General features: G+C 44.7%; 2 protein-coding genes across 41 annotated transcripts in view; one reads left to right on the plus strand and one right to left on the minus strand.

Annotated features, from left to right (window-relative positions):
* Positions 1 to 10,228: 10,228 nt before the first annotated feature.
* Positions 10,229 to 15,131, plus strand: LOC110535231 (casein kinase II subunit beta). Of its 2 annotated transcripts, none has more exons than XM_036937288.2 (7): positions 10,229 to 10,358; positions 10,880 to 10,954; positions 11,428 to 11,530; positions 11,857 to 11,972; positions 12,577 to 12,652; positions 12,926 to 13,115; positions 13,354 to 15,131. In XM_036937288.2, the coding sequence occupies exons 2-7, from the start codon at positions 10,883 to 10,885 to the stop codon at positions 13,442 to 13,444; spliced, it is 648 nt and encodes a 215-aa protein (XP_036793183.1). In that variant the 5' UTR covers positions 10,229 to 10,358; positions 10,880 to 10,882; the 3' UTR covers positions 13,445 to 15,131. The 2 variants fall into 2 exon arrangements, with proteins under 2 accessions (XP_036793183.1, XP_036793185.1); XM_036937290.2 differs by having other exon boundaries at positions 10,263 to 10,358; positions 10,883 to 10,954.
* A 75-nt stretch (positions 15,132 to 15,206) lies between these two features.
* The window catches only part of LOC110506699 (protein 4.1), a 53,583-nt gene continuing 49,167 nt past the window's right edge, over positions 15,207 to 19,622 (minus strand). For 16 of the 39 annotated variants that reach the window (XM_090221566.1, XM_090221563.1, XM_090221441.1 and 13 more), the window contains 5 exons: positions 19,213 to 19,620; positions 17,961 to 18,083; positions 17,646 to 17,774; positions 17,500 to 17,574; positions 15,207 to 17,362 (listed from right to left, as the gene is read on the minus strand). In XM_090221566.1, the coding sequence (XP_090077692.1) occupies positions 17,333 to 17,362; positions 17,500 to 17,574; positions 17,646 to 17,774; positions 17,961 to 18,083; positions 19,213 to 19,620 (765 nt within the window). In that variant the 3' untranslated portion in view covers positions 15,207 to 17,332. The remainder of the gene's footprint in view (positions 17,363 to 17,499; positions 17,575 to 17,645; positions 17,775 to 17,960; positions 18,084 to 19,212; positions 19,621 to 19,622) is intronic. The other 23 variants (XM_090221576.1, XM_090221574.1, XM_090221573.1 and 20 more) reach the window with 2 other exon arrangements.

Consider the following 19,622-nt stretch of genomic DNA (forward strand, 5'->3'; position numbering starts at 1 on the left):
GCTCCAGCTGTCTTTCAGGCATTAGTCAATGATGTCCTGAGAGACATGCTGAACATCTTTGTTTTCGTTTACCTTGACGATATCCTGATTTTTTCACCGTCACTCCAGATTCATGTTCAGCACGTTCGACGTGTCCTCCAGCGCCTTTTAGAGAATTGTCTTTTTGTGAAGGCTGAGAAGTGCACTTTTCATGCCTCCTCCGTCACATTTCTCGGTTCTGTTATTTCCGCTGAAGGCATTAAGATGGATCCCGCTAAGGTCCAAGCTGTCATTGATTGGCCCGTCCCTAAGTCACGCGTCGAGCTGCAGCGCTTTCTCGGCTTCGCGAACTTCTATCGTCGTTTCATCCGTAATTTCGGTCAGGTGGCAGCTCCTCTCACAGCCCTTACTTCTGTCAAGACGTGCTTTAAGTGGTCCGTTTCCGCCCAGGGAGCTTTTGATCTCCTCAAGAATCGTTTTACATCCGCTCCTATCCTTGTTACACCTGACGTCTCTAGACAGTTCGTTGTCGAGGTTGACGCGTCAGAGGTGGGCGTGGGAGCCATTCTTTCTCAGCGCTCCCTCTCTGACGACAAGGTCCACCCATGCGCGTATTTTTCTCATCGCCTGTCGCCGTCGGAACGTAACTATGATGTGGGTAACCGCGAACTGCTCGCCATCCGGTTAGCCCTAGGCGAATGGCGACAGTGGTTGGAGGGGGCGACCGTTCCTTTTGTCGTTTGGACTGACCATAGGAACCTTGAGTACATCCGTTCTGCCAAACGACTTAATGCGCGTCAGGCGCGTTGGGCGCTGTTTTTTGCTCGTTTCGAGTTCGTGATTTCTTATCGTCCGGGCTCTAAGAACACCAAGCCTGATGCTTTGTCTTGTCTCTTCAGTTCTTCAGTAGCCTCCACTGACCCCGAGGGGATTCTCCCTGAGGGGCGTGTTGTCGGGTTGACTGTCTGGGGAATTGAGAGGCAGGTAAAGCAAGCGCTCACTCACACTCCGTCGCCGCGCGCTTGTCCTAGGAACCTTCTTTTCGTTCCCGTTCCTACTCGTCTGGCCGTTCTTCAGTGGGCTCACTCTGCCAAGTTAGCCGGCCACCCTGGCGTTCGGGGTACGCTTGCTTCCATTCGCCAGCGTTTTTGGTGGCCCACCCGGGAGCATGACACGCGTCGTTTCGTGGCTGCTTGTTCGGTCTGAGCGCAGACTAAGTCCGGTAACTCTCCTCCTGCCGGCCGTCTCAGGCCGCTTCCTATTCCCTCTCGACCGTGGTCTCACATCGCCTTAGATTTTGTCACCGGACTGCCTTCGTCAGCGGGGAAGACTGTTATTCTTACGGTTGTCGATAGGTTCTCTAAGGCGGCTCATTTCATTCCCCTTGCTAAGCTTCCTTCTGCTAAAGAGACGGCACAAATCATCATCGAGAATGTTTTCAGAATTCATGGCCTTCCGTCAGACGTCGTTTCGGACAGAGGTCCGCAATTCACGTCTCAATTTTGGAGGGAGTTTTGCCGTTTGATTGGGGCTTCCGTCAGTCTCTCTTCCGGCTTTCACCCCCAGTCTAACGGTCAAGCAGAACGGGCCAATCAGACTATTGGTCGCATCTTACGCAGTCTTTCTTTTCGCAACCCTGCGTCTTGGTCAGAACAGCTCCCCTGGGCAGAATACGCCCACAACTCGCTTCCTTCGTCTGCGACCGGGCTATCTCCTTTTCAGAGTAGCCTCGGGTACCAGCCTCCGCTGTTCTCATCTCAGTTCGCCGAGTCCAGCGTCCCCTCCGCTCAGGCTTTTGTCCAACGTTGCGAGCGCACCTGGAAGAGGGTCAGGTCTGCACTTTGCCGTTATAGGACGCAGACTGTGAGGGCTGCTAATAAGCGTAGAACTAAGAGTCCTAGATATTGTCGCGGTCAGAGAGTTTGGCTCTCCACTCAGAACCTTCCCCTTAAGACGGCTTCTCGCAAGTTGACCCCGCGGTTCATTGGTCCGTTCCGTATTTCTCGGGTCATTAATCCTGTCGCAGTTCGACTTCTTCTTCCGCGATACCTTCGTCGCGTCCACCCGGTCTTCCATGTCTCCTGCATCAAGCCCGTCCTTCGCGCCCCCGCTCGTCTTCCCCCCCCCCCCCATCCTTGTCGAGGGCGCACCCATCTACAGGGTCCGTAGAATTTTGGACATGCGTCCTCGGGGCCGTGGTCACCAGTACCTCGTAGATTGGGAGGGGTACGGTCCTGAGGAGAGGAGTTGGGTTCCCTCTCGGGACGTGCTGGACCGTGCGCTGATCGAGGATTTCCTCCGTTGCCGCCAGGTTTCCTCCTCGAGTGCGCCAGGAGGCGCTCGGTGAGTGGGGGGGTACTGTCATGTACTGTCATGTTGTGTCTTGTCTCTGTCCTTTCCCTTCACCCTGTCTCCCTCTGCTGGTCGTTGTTAGGTTACCTTTTCTCCCCCTCTTTCCCCCAGCTGTGCCTTGTCTCCTCCTAACCACCTCGTCACCCCTTTTCCCACCTGTTCCCTTTTTCCCTCTGATTAGGTCCCTATATCTCTCTCTGTTTCTGCTCCTGTCTTTGTCGGATTCTTGTTTGTTGTGTTTCATGCCTGAACCAGACTGTCGTCATGTTTGCTGTAACCTTGTCTTGTCCTGTCGGAATCTGCCGGTCCGTCTGAGCCTACCTATGTTTGGTAATTAAAGAAGCTCTGTTTAAGTTAATTCGCTTTTGGGTCCTCATTCACGCACCGTAACAGCTTACATGCCTCCTATATTCTACGGTTCTGAGTTGGTGTACAGGGAGGATACCATAAGAACAAACCATGTTCTGAATTCTGTCACTGTACATTTCAAAAGTGCTGAACAAATAGTTATATTGACTACGTCCGTCCTAGCTCGCTCATTGTCTTAATCAAAATTACGGATTGACTCTTAAACACTTGTCGTCAGCTTATGCCATAGTTTGTACTTCTCAAATGTCAGTAGAAACCACATTTGTTTAAGCAAGTCAGCCACATCAGCTATGTTTTTTTTAAAGGCAGTAAACGAGGCTGAATGAACCGTTTCGCTGCCAAACAAGGCTCCGCTGATAGCCAGGTGTAGCTGTGGTAAGGTGTTGGGACTGCTGTTGGGGCTCTGGTGTTTGGACAGCTTTATGTAGGCCCTAACAGTTTGTGGGCACTTTTAAAGTGCAATTAGCGTATTGTTTCTTGTTGTGTTGTATAGTTGTGTTGTATGGGGGGTGTGGTTAGAGCGTTGGACTAGTAACCGAAAGGTTGCAAGATCGAGGTAAAAATCTGTTCTGCCCCTGAACAAGGCAGTTATAGCCCACTGTTCCTAGGCTGTCATTGAAAATAAGAATTTGTTCTTGACTGACATGTCTATTTAAATAAAGGTTAAAAAAACTATTATGGTTTTGCTGGCGTCCATTGAAGTAAATTGGGTGTTGAGATTGCCCCACCAATATTTACATACTAACATCACTACTAGTCACAGGGCTTTTTTGACGTTGCAGCTGTCAGGCAACTGCGACTGACTGATCTTCAAATCACCTTGCAATATTATTAATGACTTCTTATTATTTGTAGATCAATCAGTCACAATTGACCAATGACACATCACGGTTTTGATGCTCTTGAACAGGGCCACAAATGTGATGTTTTGAGACTCCATTTGGTTCAAAACAAAATAAGTAAAATAATCAGGACTCGACTTTGACAGGAGACTAATGACCGGAAAGACTTGATTTGAAGTCATCTGTTTTTGACAAGTATTTTATCAGCACATCTGCATGGACAGAGATCTGTATATAATGACGAGATGCTCATGTCTCCTCCCTTCATTGCCACTTCGTTTGTCCCTTGGTACGTTCCATCGTGAGGGAGCGCGAGTAGAGTTGCAGGCAGTGAATGGACCCTGAGAGCTTGTTTGAAATGGAAAAGTGTCGCGGTAGCTTTTGATAAAGAAGAACATCAAGACGAAGCAGTTGCATTATAAGTGGGATGCACTGTTGAGCGCTACATCCCGAGGTGTTCATGCTGACTGTACGGAGATTGTGACAGACGGTTAAATGGCGTCCCTTGAGAAAGCAAGAACAACATGTACAGTGCCTTGCAAAAGTATTCGGCCCCCTTGAACTTTGCAACCTTTTGCCACATTTCAGGCTTCAAACATAAAGATATAAAACTGTATTTTTTTGTGAAGAATCAACAACAAGTAGGACACAATCATGAAGTGGAACGACATTTATTGGATATTTCAAACTTTTTTAACAAATCAAAAACTGAAAAATTGGGCGTGCAAAATTATTCAGCCCCTTTACTTTCAGTGCAGCAAACTCTCTCCAGAAGTTCAGTGAGGATCTCTGAATGATCCAATGTTGACCTAAATGACTAATGATGATAAATACAATCCACCTGTGTGTAATCAAGTCTCTGTATAAATGCACCTGCACTGTGATAGTCTCAGAGGTCCGTTAAAAGCGCAGAGAGCATCATGAAGAACAAGGAACACACCAGGCAGGTCCGAGATACTGCTGTGAAGAAGTTTAAAGCCAAATTTGGATACAAAAAGATTTCCCAAGCTTTAAACATCCCAAGGAGCACTGTGCAAGCGATAATATTGAAATGGAAGGAGTATCAGACCACTGCAAATCTACCAAGACCTGGCCGTCCCTCTAAACTTTCAGCTCATACAAGGAGAAGACTGATCAGAGATGCAGCCAAGAGGCCCATGATCACTCTTGATGAACTGCAGAGATCTACAGCTGAGGTGGGAGACTCTGTCCATAGGACAACAATCAGTCGTATATTGCACAATCTGGCCTTTATGGAAGAGTGGCAAGAAGAAAGCCATTTCTTAAAGATATCCATAAAAAGTGTCGTTTAGAGTTTGCCACAAGCCACCTGGGAGACACACCAAACATGTGGAAGAAGGTGCTCTGGTCAGATGAAACCAAAATTGAACTTTTTGGCAACAATGCAAAACGTTATGTTTGGCGTAAAAGCAACACAGCTGAACACACCATCCCCACTGTCAAACATGGTGGTGGCAGCATCATGGTTTGGGCCTGCTTTTCTTCAGCAGGGACAGGGAAGATGGTTAAAATTGATGGGAAGATGGATGGAGCCAAATACAGGACCATTCTGGAAGAGAACCTGATGGAGTCTGCAAAAGACCTGAGACTGGGACGGAGATTTGTCTTCCAACAAGACAATGATCCGAAACATAAAGCAAAATCTACAATGGAATGGTTCAAAAATAAACATATCCAAGTGTTAGAATGGCCAAGTCAAAGTCCAGACCTGAATCCAATCGAGAATCTGTGGAAAGAACTGAAAACTGCTGTTCACAAATGCTCTCCATCCAACCTCACTGAGCTTGAGCTGTTTTGCAAGGAGGAATGGGAAAAAATGTCAGTCTCTCGATGTGCAAAACTGATAGAGACATACCCCAAGCGACTTACAGCTGTAATCGCAGCAAAAGGTGGCGCTACAAAGTATTTAACTTAAGGGGGCTGAATAATTTTGCACGCCCAATTTTTCAGTTTTTGATTTGTTAAAAAAGTTTGAAATATCCAATAAATGTCGTTCCACTTCATGATTGTGTCCCACTTGTTGTTGATTCTTCACAAAAAAGGCACTGTATGTCAGGAGAAGTGCAGTATTATCATAAGGATAATACTGGATGTATACTTGGAATACGGAGGAGGAACAGAGGGAAAAAGAGAGGCAGAGGAGGTCTAAGAGAGAGAGGGAGGAAGATGGAGAACTTGAGTCGGTTACAAATTGTGAGAATTGTTTTTAGATGGTTTGTTAAAGAAGAATGGTAGAAAGTGTAAGCAGAGTGAGCTGAAGACAGGAGGAGAAATGGAAGTGAATGAGGTCAAAGTATCAGAGGTGGTAGGTGTGGTGAAGTACTCGAAGCCCGAGGCTGGCACTGAGGGTCAAGATAAAGATGTTTTTTGGAAAAAGTGGACCGGTGCCTTTGGCTGATCCATTAGTGGTTTCAGGATAGGTGAAAACAGAGTTGGGTACTGTGGAATCGATGACGGTAACCAGAAGTACAGGAGTCTTGTGATAATTGCGTTAAACAAATGGGGGCAAGAAATGTGTATCGTGTCGCTCTCAAGAATAGGGCGCCATTGAAAGGAGTGATTACTGGGGTAGCAGTATTTTTAAAAGTTAACCAACTGAAGGGGAAGATTCCCGGTGTTTGTGATGCACGTCGTTTGGTGCGATGCAGACAGCGTGAAAAGAGTGGTGAAACAGAAGAATCATTGTCTGCTCTTTTGAGTTTTGATATTGAGTATTTGCCCGACAAAGTGATGTTAGGATGTAAAAGTTATCCTGTACAAGCTTTTATACCAAATACATTGCGTCGTTACAGGTGTCAAGCTTATGGGCATGTGGCAGCAGTGTGTATGAGGGAGGTTCCTAGGTGTGAGAAGTGTGCAGAATGGCACGAGACAAAGGAATGTGTAGCATTGGTGAAAGTAGTGGTGTGTGTTAATTGTAGGGGTGCTCATGTGGCTGGGGATCAGAAATGTCCCGTGCGAGAGAGGTAGGTTGAGTTTTCCAGGGTTAGAATAGTGCAGAACTCTTCATATGCTGAGGCAGTGAAGAAAGTAGAGGAAGATGGATCAAGGGGAGGGATCCTGAGAGGAGTGTTGTGAGTAGTAGATATGTACCAGTACAGATGGAGGGATCCTGAGAGGAGTGGTGTGAGTAGTAGATATGTACCAGTACAGATGGAGGGATCCTGAGAGGAGTGGTGTGAGTAGTATATCTGTACCAGTACAGATGGAGGGATCCTGAGAGGAGTGGTGTGAGTTGTATATATGTACCAGTACAGATGGAGGGATCCTGAGAGGAGTGTTGTGAGTAGTAGATATGTACCAGTACAGATGGAGGGATCCTGAGAGGAGTGTTGTGAGTAGTATATCTGTACCAGTACAGATGGAGGGATCCTGAGAGGAGTGGTGTGAGTAGTAGATATGTACCAGTACAGATGGAGGGATCCTGAGAGGAGTGGTGTGAGTTGTATATCTGTACCAGTACAGATGGAGGGATCCTGAGAGGAGTGGTGTGAGTTGTATATCTGTACCAGTACAGATGGAGGGATCCTGAGAGGAGTGGTGTGAGTAGTAGATCTGTACCAGTACAGATGGAGGGATCCTGAGAGGAGTGGTGTGAGTAGTATATCTGTACCAGTACAGATGGAGGGATCCTGAGAGGAGTGGTGCGAGTAGTAGATCTGTACCAGTACAGATGGAGGGATCCTGAGAGGAGTGGTGTGAGTAGTAGATCTGTACCAGTACAGATGGAGGGATCCTGAGAGGAGTGGTGTGAGTAGTAGATCTGTACCAGTACAGATGGAGGGATCCTGAGAGGAGTGGTGTGAGTAGTAGATCTGTACCAGTACAGAGGGAGTGATCCTGAGAGGAGTGGTGTGAGTAGTAGATATGTACCAGTACAGATGGAGGGATCCTGAGAGGAGTGGTGTGAGTAGTAGATATGTACCAGTACAGAGGGAGTGATCCTGAGAGGAGTGGTGTGAGTAGTAGATATGTACCAGTACAGATGGAGGGATCCTGAGAGGAGTGGTGTGAGTAGTATATCTGTACCAGTACAGATGGAGGGATCCTGAGAGGAGTGGTGTGAGTAGTAGATATGTACCAGTACAGATGAAGGGATCCTGAGAGGAGTGGTGTGAGTAGTATATCTGTACCAGTACAGATGGAGGGATCCAGAGAAGAGTGTTGTGAGTAGTATATCTGTACCAGTACAGATGGAGGGATCCAGAGAAGAGTGTTGTGAGTAGTATATCTGTACCAGTACAGATGGAGGGATCCAGAGAAGAGTGGTGTGAGTAGTAGATCTGTACCAGTACAGATGGAGGGATCCTGAGAGGAGTGGTGTGAGTAGTAGATCTGTACCAGTACAAAGGAATGGGCAGACATGGCTCTCAAGAGAAGACAGGCTATGTGCACACTGCCCACAAAATGAGGTGGAATCTGAGCTGCACTTCCTAACCTTCTGCCCAATGTATGACCATATTAGAGACACATATTTCCCTCAGATTACACAGATCCACAAAGAATTCGAAAACAAACCCAATTTTGATAAACTCCCATATACATAATATGACATTTGTAATGTTTTCATTCTTTTGAAACTTCTGTATGTGTAATGTTTACTGTTGATTTTTATTGTTTATTTCACTTTTGTTTATTATCTACCTCAGTTGCTTTGGCAATGTTAAGACATGTTTCCCATGCCAATAAAGCCCCTTGAATTGAATTGAATTGAGTTGGCTCGGCCCTCCCTCACGCATCTTTGGTTCATTGGTTGACACTACGTGTCTGATTGACAGGAACAACAGGTGAGGCTGTTAGTCTTAGCACAGTCAGAACGAAAGTATGCGCTTGAGCATTTAGGCCTATATAATACAAATAAAAATAAATGGTTATTTGAATTAGTTAATTCTATTAATTTAAATCTTTGGATTATTAATATCTTATTTTTAAAATATTTTTATAAATAGATTGGGCTCTTCTGATATGCTCTTAGAGCCGACTCGTTCGCGAACGACCCATCACTAATACTTTGCGGTTTGACTGGAACAACAAACTGTTCATCAACACAGGTAACTGAGCTAAACGACTACCACCCCGTAGCACTCACTTCCGTCATCATGAAGTGCTTTGAGAGACTAGTCAAGGACCATATCACCTCCACCCTACCTGACACCCTAGACCCACTCCAATTTGCTTACCACCCAAATAGGTCCACAGACGATGCAATCTCAACCACACTGCACACTGCCCTAACCCATCTGGACAAGAGGAATACCTATGTGAGAATGCTGTTCATCGACTACAGCTCGGCATTTAACACCATAGTGCCCTCCAAGCTCGTCATCAAGCTCGAGACCCAGAGGGTAGGCAACAACATCTCCACCCCGCTGATCCTCAACACTGGGGCCCCACAAGGGTGCGTTCTGAGCCCTCTCCTGTACTCCCTGTTCACCCACGACTGTGTGGCCACGCACGCCTCCAACTCAATCATCAAGTTTGCGGACGACACAACAGTGGTAGGCTTGATTACCAACAACGACGAGACGGCCTACAGGGAGGAGGTGAGGGCCCTCGGAGTGTGGTGTCAGGAAAATAACCTCACACTCAACGTCAACAAAACTAAGGAGATTATTGTGGACTTCAGGAAACAGCAGAGGGAACACCCCCCCTATCCACATCGATGGAACAGTAGTGGAGAGGGTAGTAAGTTTTAAGTTCCTCGGCGTACACATCACAGACAAACTGAATTGGTCCACCCACACAGACAGCATTGTGAAGAAGGCGCAGCAGCGCCTCTTCAACCTCAGGAGGCTGAAGAAATTTGGCTCGTCACCAAAAGCACTCACAAACTTCTACAGATGCACAATCGAGAGCATCCTGTCGGGCTGTATCACCGCCTGGTACGGCAACTGCTCCGCCCACAACCGTAAGGCTCTCCAGAGGGTAGTGAAGTCTGCACAACGCATCACCGGGGGCAAACTACCTGCCCTCCAGGACACCTACACCATCCGATGTCACAGGAAGGCCATAAAGATCATCAAGGACAACAACCACCCGAGCCACTGCCTGTTCACCCCGCTATCATTCAGAAGGCGAGGTCAGTACAGGTGCATCAAAGCTGGGACCGAGAGACTGAAAAACAGCTTCTATCTCAAGGCCATCAGACTGTTAAACAGCCACCACTAACATTGAGTTGCCAACACACTGACTCAACTCCAGCCACTTTAATAATGGGAATTGATGGGAAATTATGTAAAATATATCACTAGCCACTTTAAACAATGCTACCTAATATAATGTTTACATACCCTACATTATTAATCTCATATGTATACGTATATACTGTACTCTATATCATCTACTGCATCTTTATGTAATACATGTATCACTAGCCACTTTAACTATGCCACTTTGTTTACATACTCCTCTCATATGTATATACTGTACTCAATACCATCTACTGTATCTTGCCTATGCCGCTCTGTACCATCACTCATTCATATATCTTTATGTACATATTCTTTATCCCCTTACACTTGTGTCTATAAGGTAGTAGTTTTGGAATTGTTAGCTAGATTACTTGTTGGTTATTACTGCATTGTCGGAACTAGAAGCACAAGCATTTCGCTACACTCGCATTAACACCTGCTAACCATGTGTATGTGACAAATACAATTAGATTTGATTTGATTTGAGGTCCGAGAAGCCGAAGATTCCACCGGAAGTAGTATTCTTGTTTACAGCAGTTAGCTAAAGTGTTAGCTAGTTAGCAAAGTAGCAACCGGTAGATATATCTAGCTAACATAAAAGAGGGTGAGTAAACGTGTGCTGACACAACACATTTGGTTTTACACAGTACTAAATTCATTGTTTACTTTCAAATCACTATGTTTTTTCATGCGTGTGGAAAATGTCCGTTACCTAGCTAACGTTATTAAACCAATGTAACTAGCGAGTAAACACGGGGTTAGCTAGTGTTATCTATGTAGCTAACGTTAGCTAGCTAGAGTTCTTTATGCAGAATTTGACTAATAACAATAGGTTTTTGTTCTAGCCCAGTACTAACACATCTGGGCTTGGTGATTTAGCTAGCTAACATCTGGGGCAGAAATAAAGCCTGCTGTGTACACATACTTCAGGTCCCTGGATCAGAATGGAATACACCACTAGCTAATATCAAATTTTATTGGTCACATACACATGGTTAGCAGATGTTATTGCGAGTGTAGCGAAATGCTTAGCCCAGCTAGCTTTATATTCTAGTGCTACAATGGAAATTCTGAAATACATGTAATTTTTGCATGCCGTTGCACCATCACCCCCCACTTGTTCAGAAGATGAGCAGCTCGGAGGAGGTGTCATGGATCTCCTGGTTCTGTGGCCTGAGGGGGAATGAGTTTTTCTGTGAGGTGAGTAGATAGCTAGTTATGTCAGAACATCAAATAATGAGAAGGACAGACAGGGGAAATACTATTGCTCCGACTTAGCCAACTGTTTGTGAAGCTAGTTGATCCTTTGAAATACAGAATGAACTGTTACAACTACCAGCCAAATATACCCAAAACACCGATGGAGAATTACATGTGAAAGAGGACCAAAATACAGTGTTTAAAGTCGTGGGGTGGTTTTGTATTGATGCCATAGTGTGTAACCGTGACATACGCTTGTTATGGCGTGGTGGTAGCTTCAGATATTCCAACACCGTGTAGGCTACGTTGCTTAATTCTACCTTTAACTCTTCTGCTTGTCTTAATTGCCAATACTGAAGTAATCCCTTTAACCTGTTATGCAATTGACCAACCGTGGCCAATTCATAAAAAGTGGTAGACATTGTTTGGCAGCTGAAAGCTACTAACCATGTTGATCCATTCCACTTTATCAGGTTGATGAGGACTACATTCAGGACAAGTTTAACCTGACAGGGCTCAATGAGCAGGTGCCTCACTACCGCCAGGCCCTTGACATGATCCTGGACCTGGAGCCAGGTGAGCTCATCACTACACCGTCTGGCATGACTTCACACTGACACTTCCTATAGGCTAATTTATCAGTTCTGTTTGTATTTACAAGTGCCTTTCAAAAGACACAAGGACACAGTACTGTGACTACATACTTTGATTCAGTGCATCTATAGGTTGAAGTCTACCTTGTGTTGATCTGAAAGCCTCACATATGTGTGTATAAAGACAGGAAAGACATGCAGACGCTATAATGCTGCCTCCCAGTGCTTTATTCATGCACCATGTCAATATAGGCTTCTGTGTACCTTGTGTGTTGATCTGAAAGCCTCACGGTCATGTCTGTCTGTCAGATGAGGAGTTGGAGGACAACCCCAACCAGAGTGACCTGATAGAGCAGGCAGCAGAGATGCTGTACGGGCTGATCCACGCACGCTACATCCTCACCAACAGAGGCATCGCTCAGATGGTAATAAACCCTAGATCTGGATATATTGTTCTGGAGTCTGGATAATCTCTATATCAGTGGTCTCCAACAGGTAGACTGTGAACTACCAGTAGCTCGCAGCCCACCTAGGAGTAGCTCGCCAATTAATTCTGAAATTACATTACACTCAAATTAAAATGTGTTTGTTTTTTTCCTAGACCTCAAAAATGGTCTTCTCGTGTGATTTAAAGCTTTGACATGGACTCAGAACATCCATTTTCAGTCTTTCTCTATGAAGAATTGTAATATTGAACAAATGTTAAATTAAAATAAAAAAAATCCCAAACCAGGAGAAATAAAACAGTGAAAAGAGAATTCAGGAAAATGTGAAATATAATTTTATGGGGCCCACTTAGTTGTCTATTAACTTATTTTACCAGGTATATTGACAAAACAACTATTTGAAAGCTATAAAATAAAAATGTAGTTTGTGACATGCTTCATTTTTTTTGTTTTAAGTAGCTCGTGCTAGAAAAGGTTGGAGACCCCTGTTCTAAATTCTACCTGTCCGTTTATGTAGTTAGTTTGGCCTTCTTGGACTAGCTGTGTGACCATGTTACACACTGAAATAGTTTTTGGTTTGCAGCTGGATAAGTACCAACAAGGGGACTTTGGCTATTGCCCAAGAGTGTACTGTGAGAATCAACCCATGCTTCCTATTGGTGAGTTTGACTTTAATGTATTCATACTCCTGTTCACTTACAGAACATACCTCTTCTCTTTTCATGGAATTGAACCATTTCTCTCCAGTCACATTTTGAACTATATCACAGATTGTCAGCAGTATTTCACACAGGTCTGAGGGAATCGTCAAAAAGATTACTCTTGCTTGCACAGTAAATATATTTGATCAATATTTAATTGCCAGCTGACACCAGAATAGACATCTGTGCCCTCAGCGGTGTTACATAATGTTGATCTCTCCTCTCCCATAGGTCTGTCAGACATCCCAGGTGAGGCGATGGTGAAGCTGTATTGTCCAAAATGCATGGATGTGTACACCCCCAAGTCCTCCCGGCACCACCACACGGACGGGGCCTACTTCGGGACAGGCTTCCCCCACATGCTATTTATGGTGCACCCAGAGTACCGGCCAAAACGACCTGCCAACCAGTTTGTGCCAAGGTTTATTTCTATAATTATCTTTGCAAATTCATCAAGATGATCTGTTTGCCCCATTTGATTTGTTCGTGTTATTACATAATTCATGTTCAGCTGGGAACTGTAACAAAAACCATTTGCTTGATTTGAAGATTACATTTTTTCCCCTCGGTAAGGAGATTGAGACATGTTAGCATAATGGCAGCCTTCTACAATCCACACTGTTATTGAGTTGTAATATTTAGTTGTTGTTTTTTCTCAGGTTATATGGCTTCAAGATCCACCCCATGGCTTATCAACTCCAACTCCAGGCTGCCTCCAGCTTCAAGAGTCCTGTGAAGGCTATTCGCTAGAACTTAAACACTGGGAAATATACATTTGGACTTGGTTGGAATGAAAGCAGTGGATTATGTAGCTCAATAAAGGCTTGTTAAAAACACATTATGACAGATACAATACATACATGTAGATCAGGGATGGGAAACTCCAGTCATCGTAGGTCGCAGTATTACCCCATTCATAGCAAACACAGCTGATTCAACACATTGTATTCTAAACTGATGATCATGATTAGTTAATTATTCGAGTCAGGTGTGTTAGCTGCAGCAAAAATATGACACCAATCAGGCCCCAGAAGGACTGGAGTTGACCATCCCTGATGTAGTTAGATGTCGACGTCCGGACCAGGCCATCATCTGTTACACGGGATGCTCTTTGGTGATTGGCTCCCTCTGTGCTTTAGCCTATCACTACTGACTACAATCGTGCAACCTTTTTTCAGTTTGGCTCGCTAAGGCAGGGTTTTCCAAACTCAGTCCTGAGGCCCCCCCCCAGGTGCACGTTTAGTTTTTTGCCCAATTCTGATCTTTTGCCCACGTATTGTCAAAAGAGCTGATGTGATTGGTCAGAGTTGGGCAGCCTGTGTGAGCACATCCTAATACCTGTTGTCACACTATCATGCTGACCTGCAAAGTATTGGGCTGGCTCAGATACATTCTCTACATGGTTTCCTTTCCCGCATGGTTCCATTACCGAGGGTGGACACGTAACTTAGCAGTGTGAAAAGGGTGATGTACAACATTCTTCAATGTTTGTTCATATCCAGATGATTGGCTGAGAATCATATTAACAACCAGTTTGATATGTATGATAGATTCCCTAGAGAATGGATGCTGCACAAATTGAATTTAAGACGGAGTTTATTAGATGTATAAGATGTGTTCTCAGGGTGAAGGGCAACATGGGTTTGCTTTGTGCTGACATAAAATACCAGTGCTGGAACACTCACTGTCCCAAAGTGGAAATGTTCAGGCCACTTAAGCCATCATTAGTTGTGAACATGTCCATGACAGAGCAGAGTTGTCTCTTGACTGGACACTGAGACGCATGGTTTCTCTTGACTGGACACTGAGACACATGGTTTCTCTTGACTGGACACTGAGACACATGGTTTCTCTTGACTGGACACTGAGACGCATGGTTTCTCTTGACTGGACACTGAGACGCATGATTTCTCTTGACTGGACACTGAGACGCATGGTTTCTCTTGACTGGACACTGAGACACATGGTTTCTCTTGACTGGACACTGAGACACATGGTTTCTCTTGACTGGACACTGAGACACATGGTTTCTCTTGACTGGACACTGAGACACATGGTTTCTCTTGACTGGACACTGAGACACATGGTTTCTCTTGACTGGACACTGAGACGCATGGTTTCTCTTGACTGGACACTGAGACGCATGGTTTCTCTTGACTGGACACTGAGACACATGGTTTCTCTTGACTGGACACTGAGACACATGGTTTCTCTTGCATTGGTCTGTTACAATATGAAGTGGTATTGAACACAGGTGGATGTCTTTCATGTTGATAACCTATAGCTACAACCAGTTTACATTATGGTACTACATTTTACATTAAATATGTTTTTCTTTCAGTCTACAATTCCAGTGGTAATGCTATTATTGATTTTCTGAAGTCTGTATGCAAGCATCTGGAATTAAGAATTTTTAATAAAATTGTATTTCTTACAATTCTATTGGTCACCTTTTATTAAAAAAAATTCTTATTGTGACTGAAATCCTGCTCAGACAGACACTACACACCACTTGATAATTCATCCTGATTTTATTTAATTTTAAAGACAGGGATAAGTCACAAAAGCAATAAGTTTACATATCTAAAAACGAAGGACTCCGCTGAGATTCTAGTTTATGCCCTCAAGATCCTTCTAGCTAATAGTTTGTGCCACCTTCACAAACTTCTTCAGAGGGGAAGAAAGGTCTGCTACCAATTGTCATTCTCTAAAAGGGTTGTCATACAAGTATCTTTATCTGATCTACAAAAGGACAGGGTACACCAACTGGTAGAGGAATCTACTCTAAAACAGGTGGTAAGAAAGATTTACAAACTAGATGATTATGAATGTGACTTCTGTGTCTAAAAGCCTGCGAACAGGCTCGTGTTTTAAAAAACATCCCAGTACAAAGAATCACATGAAACAGTCTCTACTTTACAAAGAAATGATGGTAGAACATGTACAAAAGGACTAAATATGTTCCCCTGTATGAAATAAAAGCCACATACACTGGGACAGCTGCCTTTTGATAGTGATAAATACATCTTGCACAGGTTTAAGTGTTTAAGAGCTGAGAATCATTTGGACCCATCTGCAGGGCTAGAATGTACATTAAGACTGAACATTCTTCATACAATCATATACAGAGGGGTTTTGTCCTGCAGTATTGATAAAGACATAAAACCTGAGAAACAGACTAAAGCATTGTTTCATCAAATCAACCACATTTCTATCTAAAATAATTTTAAGGGACAAAACACAGCGGGACTTTCCATTGCTCTCACGTCAGACTGCATGGGGCAGTCCTAGAGGTCAATGGTGCGTTAAAAGAGGAAGAAAAACAATGGTGAATATGTACTGGGAAACATGGGGACACTCCCAAATTCAAGCTGTAAAAAAAAAAAGAAGACAATATTGATATGAGAAGCTACCATTGAGTAGGATATGAACTTCAATAACTTAAACACCTCATTTTGTACAAATACTATAAAACCAGTAATGCTATAAAATAGAGTAAACATTTCAAAACAGATAGTTGTCATCACGTCAAAGTTTATACCGAGGGTCATCGTGGCCTGACCTAGTAGTATTACACATGTTAACTTGGCTGGTTGAGAAAGAGAGAGTTTACCTGAGCAGAGAACAAATCCAAAACAGGCATGGTTGTTGGAGTATGCAATATCTTTGTTCAATACTTTTAAGTGAGGTATGTCATTTCAATTTGAATATTCAATCAAAAAAAAGACTATTCCTCAATTATAAACATAAACAAACTCAAAGGAGTTATCCCTTTCCAAAAATAGGTCTAGTTTCTGTCCGGCATCTTAATCTGATTGAAAAAGTCTGCTAATGTTATTACTTAAAGCCCAGTTGAAAACAGTGCATTTCTGTCAAAATGAGCATGTTAAAGGGAGACTCAGTAAAATGCCGTTGCCTCGACCAGCACCGCAGATACTGAGATGAGCCAGATGCAAGACTTGGCTCTCACACAGTATCTGGTTCACTTCACTCTGTTCACAGCGTTGGAACCATGGCACCAAAACAGCGGAGAAGTCGAGCCTCTCGCTTCAACGTTCTTAGTTGTTTGGCTGAAATTGACCCACTACGCTGTTTACTTTCTGCAGTACTTTCTGCAGTTTACTTCTTGCTGAGTCCACACTTAAACTCAATGACACAGTAGTAGCAATACAAACGACAGAAAAATATGTTGTAAATAAACATTTAAACACAAATGACCTAAATGCTCTTAGAACTGAAAAGGTTCATCTTTCCTACTATCATAATACAAAAAAAAAAGAGTAATTTGGCGAAATTTTAGGTTTGAGTGGAATAGACCAAAATGAAGCCAACATACAGTCAGAACAGCAGTATGGAAAGAGAGGACACAATAGGCTTTCTCCCTGGCCTGTTCATATCCCACTGGGCAGGGAGACACCAGGATGCATCCCAAATGGCACCATTTTCCCTTTATAATGCACTACTTTTAACCAGGGCTCTGGTCAAGAGATGTAACCACAGTGGTTCTGGAGGGGACAATGTCCGTATGGGTTGAGGAGGTGGGGGTGGCTCTGGGACAGGGAGGTTAGTCTGTACTACAAAGCTCTGGTGTCTTGAGCATCAGATCCATAGGGCTCCCTGACTGTGTGTTGAGCTGAATCACATTGCTGTTGCTCCGCCGTCGCTTCCCTGCAGGAGACAAAGCTTCAGTTAACCTCCACCTAGCTGGCTGTACACCTTATGACAAAAATGTGTCACAGAGAAGCATTGTGTTTGACCAGGCCTTGGTGTGTGTAGAAGGAGCCGTCATAGATACCGTACTGTACCTGGTCATCCTCTGAGTCGGCAGTGATGACGATCCTCTTCTCCACTCTGGTCTCTGACGCTCCTCCTTTCACCACCTGGGTCAAGAGAAATAGTCAGAGGCCATGACACAGCTGAGGTGTGTGTGCGGTCTATGGTGTGCCCTTACCTTGGAGATGTGAGTGGTGGTGGTAGTAATGGAGGTGCCACTGGTTTCCCTGCTGCTCTCTGAGGTAATGGACTGAATGCTGCTCAGTGCTGTGGCCTCTTTCCCCCCGTCTGTCCCACCAACTGACACCTGAGAGGAAACAAACAGAAATAATGGCTCCATGGTAACACTTCAGTCATCGGTGCACTGTACTGAACGTTTCAGAAAGAAATGCCATGTATAGATCCCTGAACACGGCCCTGATTGTACCCTGTGGAGGTGGAACCACAGAGTTCCCCAGCTGTAGCATCATCTATATGATCATGGGGTGGCTACCTCTGCAGACTCGTAGCTGATAGTCTGGGTCTGAACGATAGGGACATCCTTAGTGGAGACGTCAGTAGGGAGGGAGTTGGACACGTCTGTGATGGTGACTGTCTGGGTCTGCACCAGAGGGGGCTGGGGTGGGAGGAGAACACACTCCAGTCAGTTTGACTGAACGTTGCACATCGACATGAGAAGAGCCGACATGGTTCCTTTCTTCTATACATGTCAAACAGAGATATAGGCTCTATATCACATCATTATATCTGAACCTTACATGATGTTGTGTCCAGTGTTTATATACATTATTGGTTGTGCCCATTTGAACATTGCACAGCTGTAACTTTCCAATGTTTCATCAACCACACCCCTCAAACCACACCTCTCTTTTCATTCACAACTGATTGGGTCCCTCGTTCCCACTCCCCTAGTTTTACCAAGATGTCCTTCCCACCACCACAAGGTCAGAGAGAGAAAGACGATTCATCTAGTGTGTCATAGAGAGAAAGACAATACATCTAGTGTGTCAGAGAGAGAAAGACAATTCATCTAGTGTGTGTCAGAGAGAGAAAGACAATTAATCTTGTGTCAGAGAGAGAAAGACAATTCATCTTGTGTCAGAGAGAGAAAGACAATACATCTAGTGTGTCAGAGAGAGAAAGACAATTCATCTAGTGTGTGTCAGAGAGAGAAAGACAATTCATCTTGTGTCAGAGAGAGAAAGACAATTCATCTTGTGTCAGAGAGAGAAAGACAATTCATCTTGTGTCAGAGAGAGAAAGACAATTCATCTAGTGTGTGTCAGAGAGAGAAAGACAATTCATCTAGTGTGTCAGAGAGAGAAAGACAATTCATCTAGTGTGTCAGAGAGAGAAAGACAATTCATCTAGTGTGTGTCAGAGAGAGATAGACAATTCATCTTGTGTCAGAGAGAGAAAGACAATTCATCTTGTGTCAGAGAGAGCGCTTGAAAGAGAAGAATAGCGACACGGTCCTTCCCATCGCCCCCAACACCAGAGAAAACACCATCACTGTGCACCACCTCTGCAGCCAGCTCTAGCAGAACTCAACCATCCATCCAGTATGACTACAGTACAGATTCAGTGTTTACAGTTTGGATTCCTTGTAGCCATGCTGCAGAAGGGTGAGTGTACACTGTCCCCCATGGAATCACCCAGACAGAGCAGAGGACAGGCAGAGTACAGGTAGAGGACAGGCAGAGGAGTCAATCAACAGGAGCTGGTCAGGGCAGAGGGAGGGCTACCTGGAAACAGCGTATGACATGGGGAACACCGCTCACGAAATAGGAGGTGTGGGAGGCTCCAGTTATCCTCCCAGACTGCTCCCCCCTTGACCCTGGGTCTGCCGGCTCCTCCTCCTCCAGCACTGTACCCTGGAGCTGATAGGAGTGGGGCAGCTGTGCCCTCTCCACCTCAACGACAGGTACGTGGCTAGTGGTGGTCCCAGAGCTAACATGCTCATCATCCTGAACATATGGCCCTGCCACCCCAGGTGCATCATGGGATTTGGAGTCAACCCTATCAGGCCCAGTTTCTGTGCTAGCAGGGCTGGGGCTGGGCCCCCCAGATGGTCTTACAGTGCTGCTGGACTCGTCCTGTTGTAGCGCTGCCTTAGTGTCCAGCTCTTCCCTTATAGGAGTAATACACACACTCT

This window comes from Oncorhynchus mykiss, chromosome 3 (genome assembly GCF_057628025.1).
Source record: "Oncorhynchus mykiss isolate SJ-2025 chromosome 3, ASM5762802v1, whole genome shotgun sequence".
NCBI lineage: Eukaryota > Metazoa > Chordata > Actinopteri > Salmoniformes > Salmonidae > Oncorhynchus > Oncorhynchus mykiss.

Excerpts from the sequence above, each read along its gene's own strand:
- LOC110535231 (XM_036937288.2), top strand. The coding sequence starts at position 10,883 with ATGAGCAGCTCGGAGGAGGTGTCATGGATCTCCTGGTTCTGTGGCCTG. Across the intron at positions 10,955-11,427 it reads GGAATGAGTTTTTCTGTGAG|GTTGATGAGGACTACATTCA; the intron begins GTGAGTAGATAG and ends CCACTTTATCAG. Across the intron at positions 13,116-13,353 it reads GCCAACCAGTTTGTGCCAAG|GTTATATGGCTTCAAGATCC; the intron begins GTTTATTTCTAT and ends GTTTTTTCTCAG.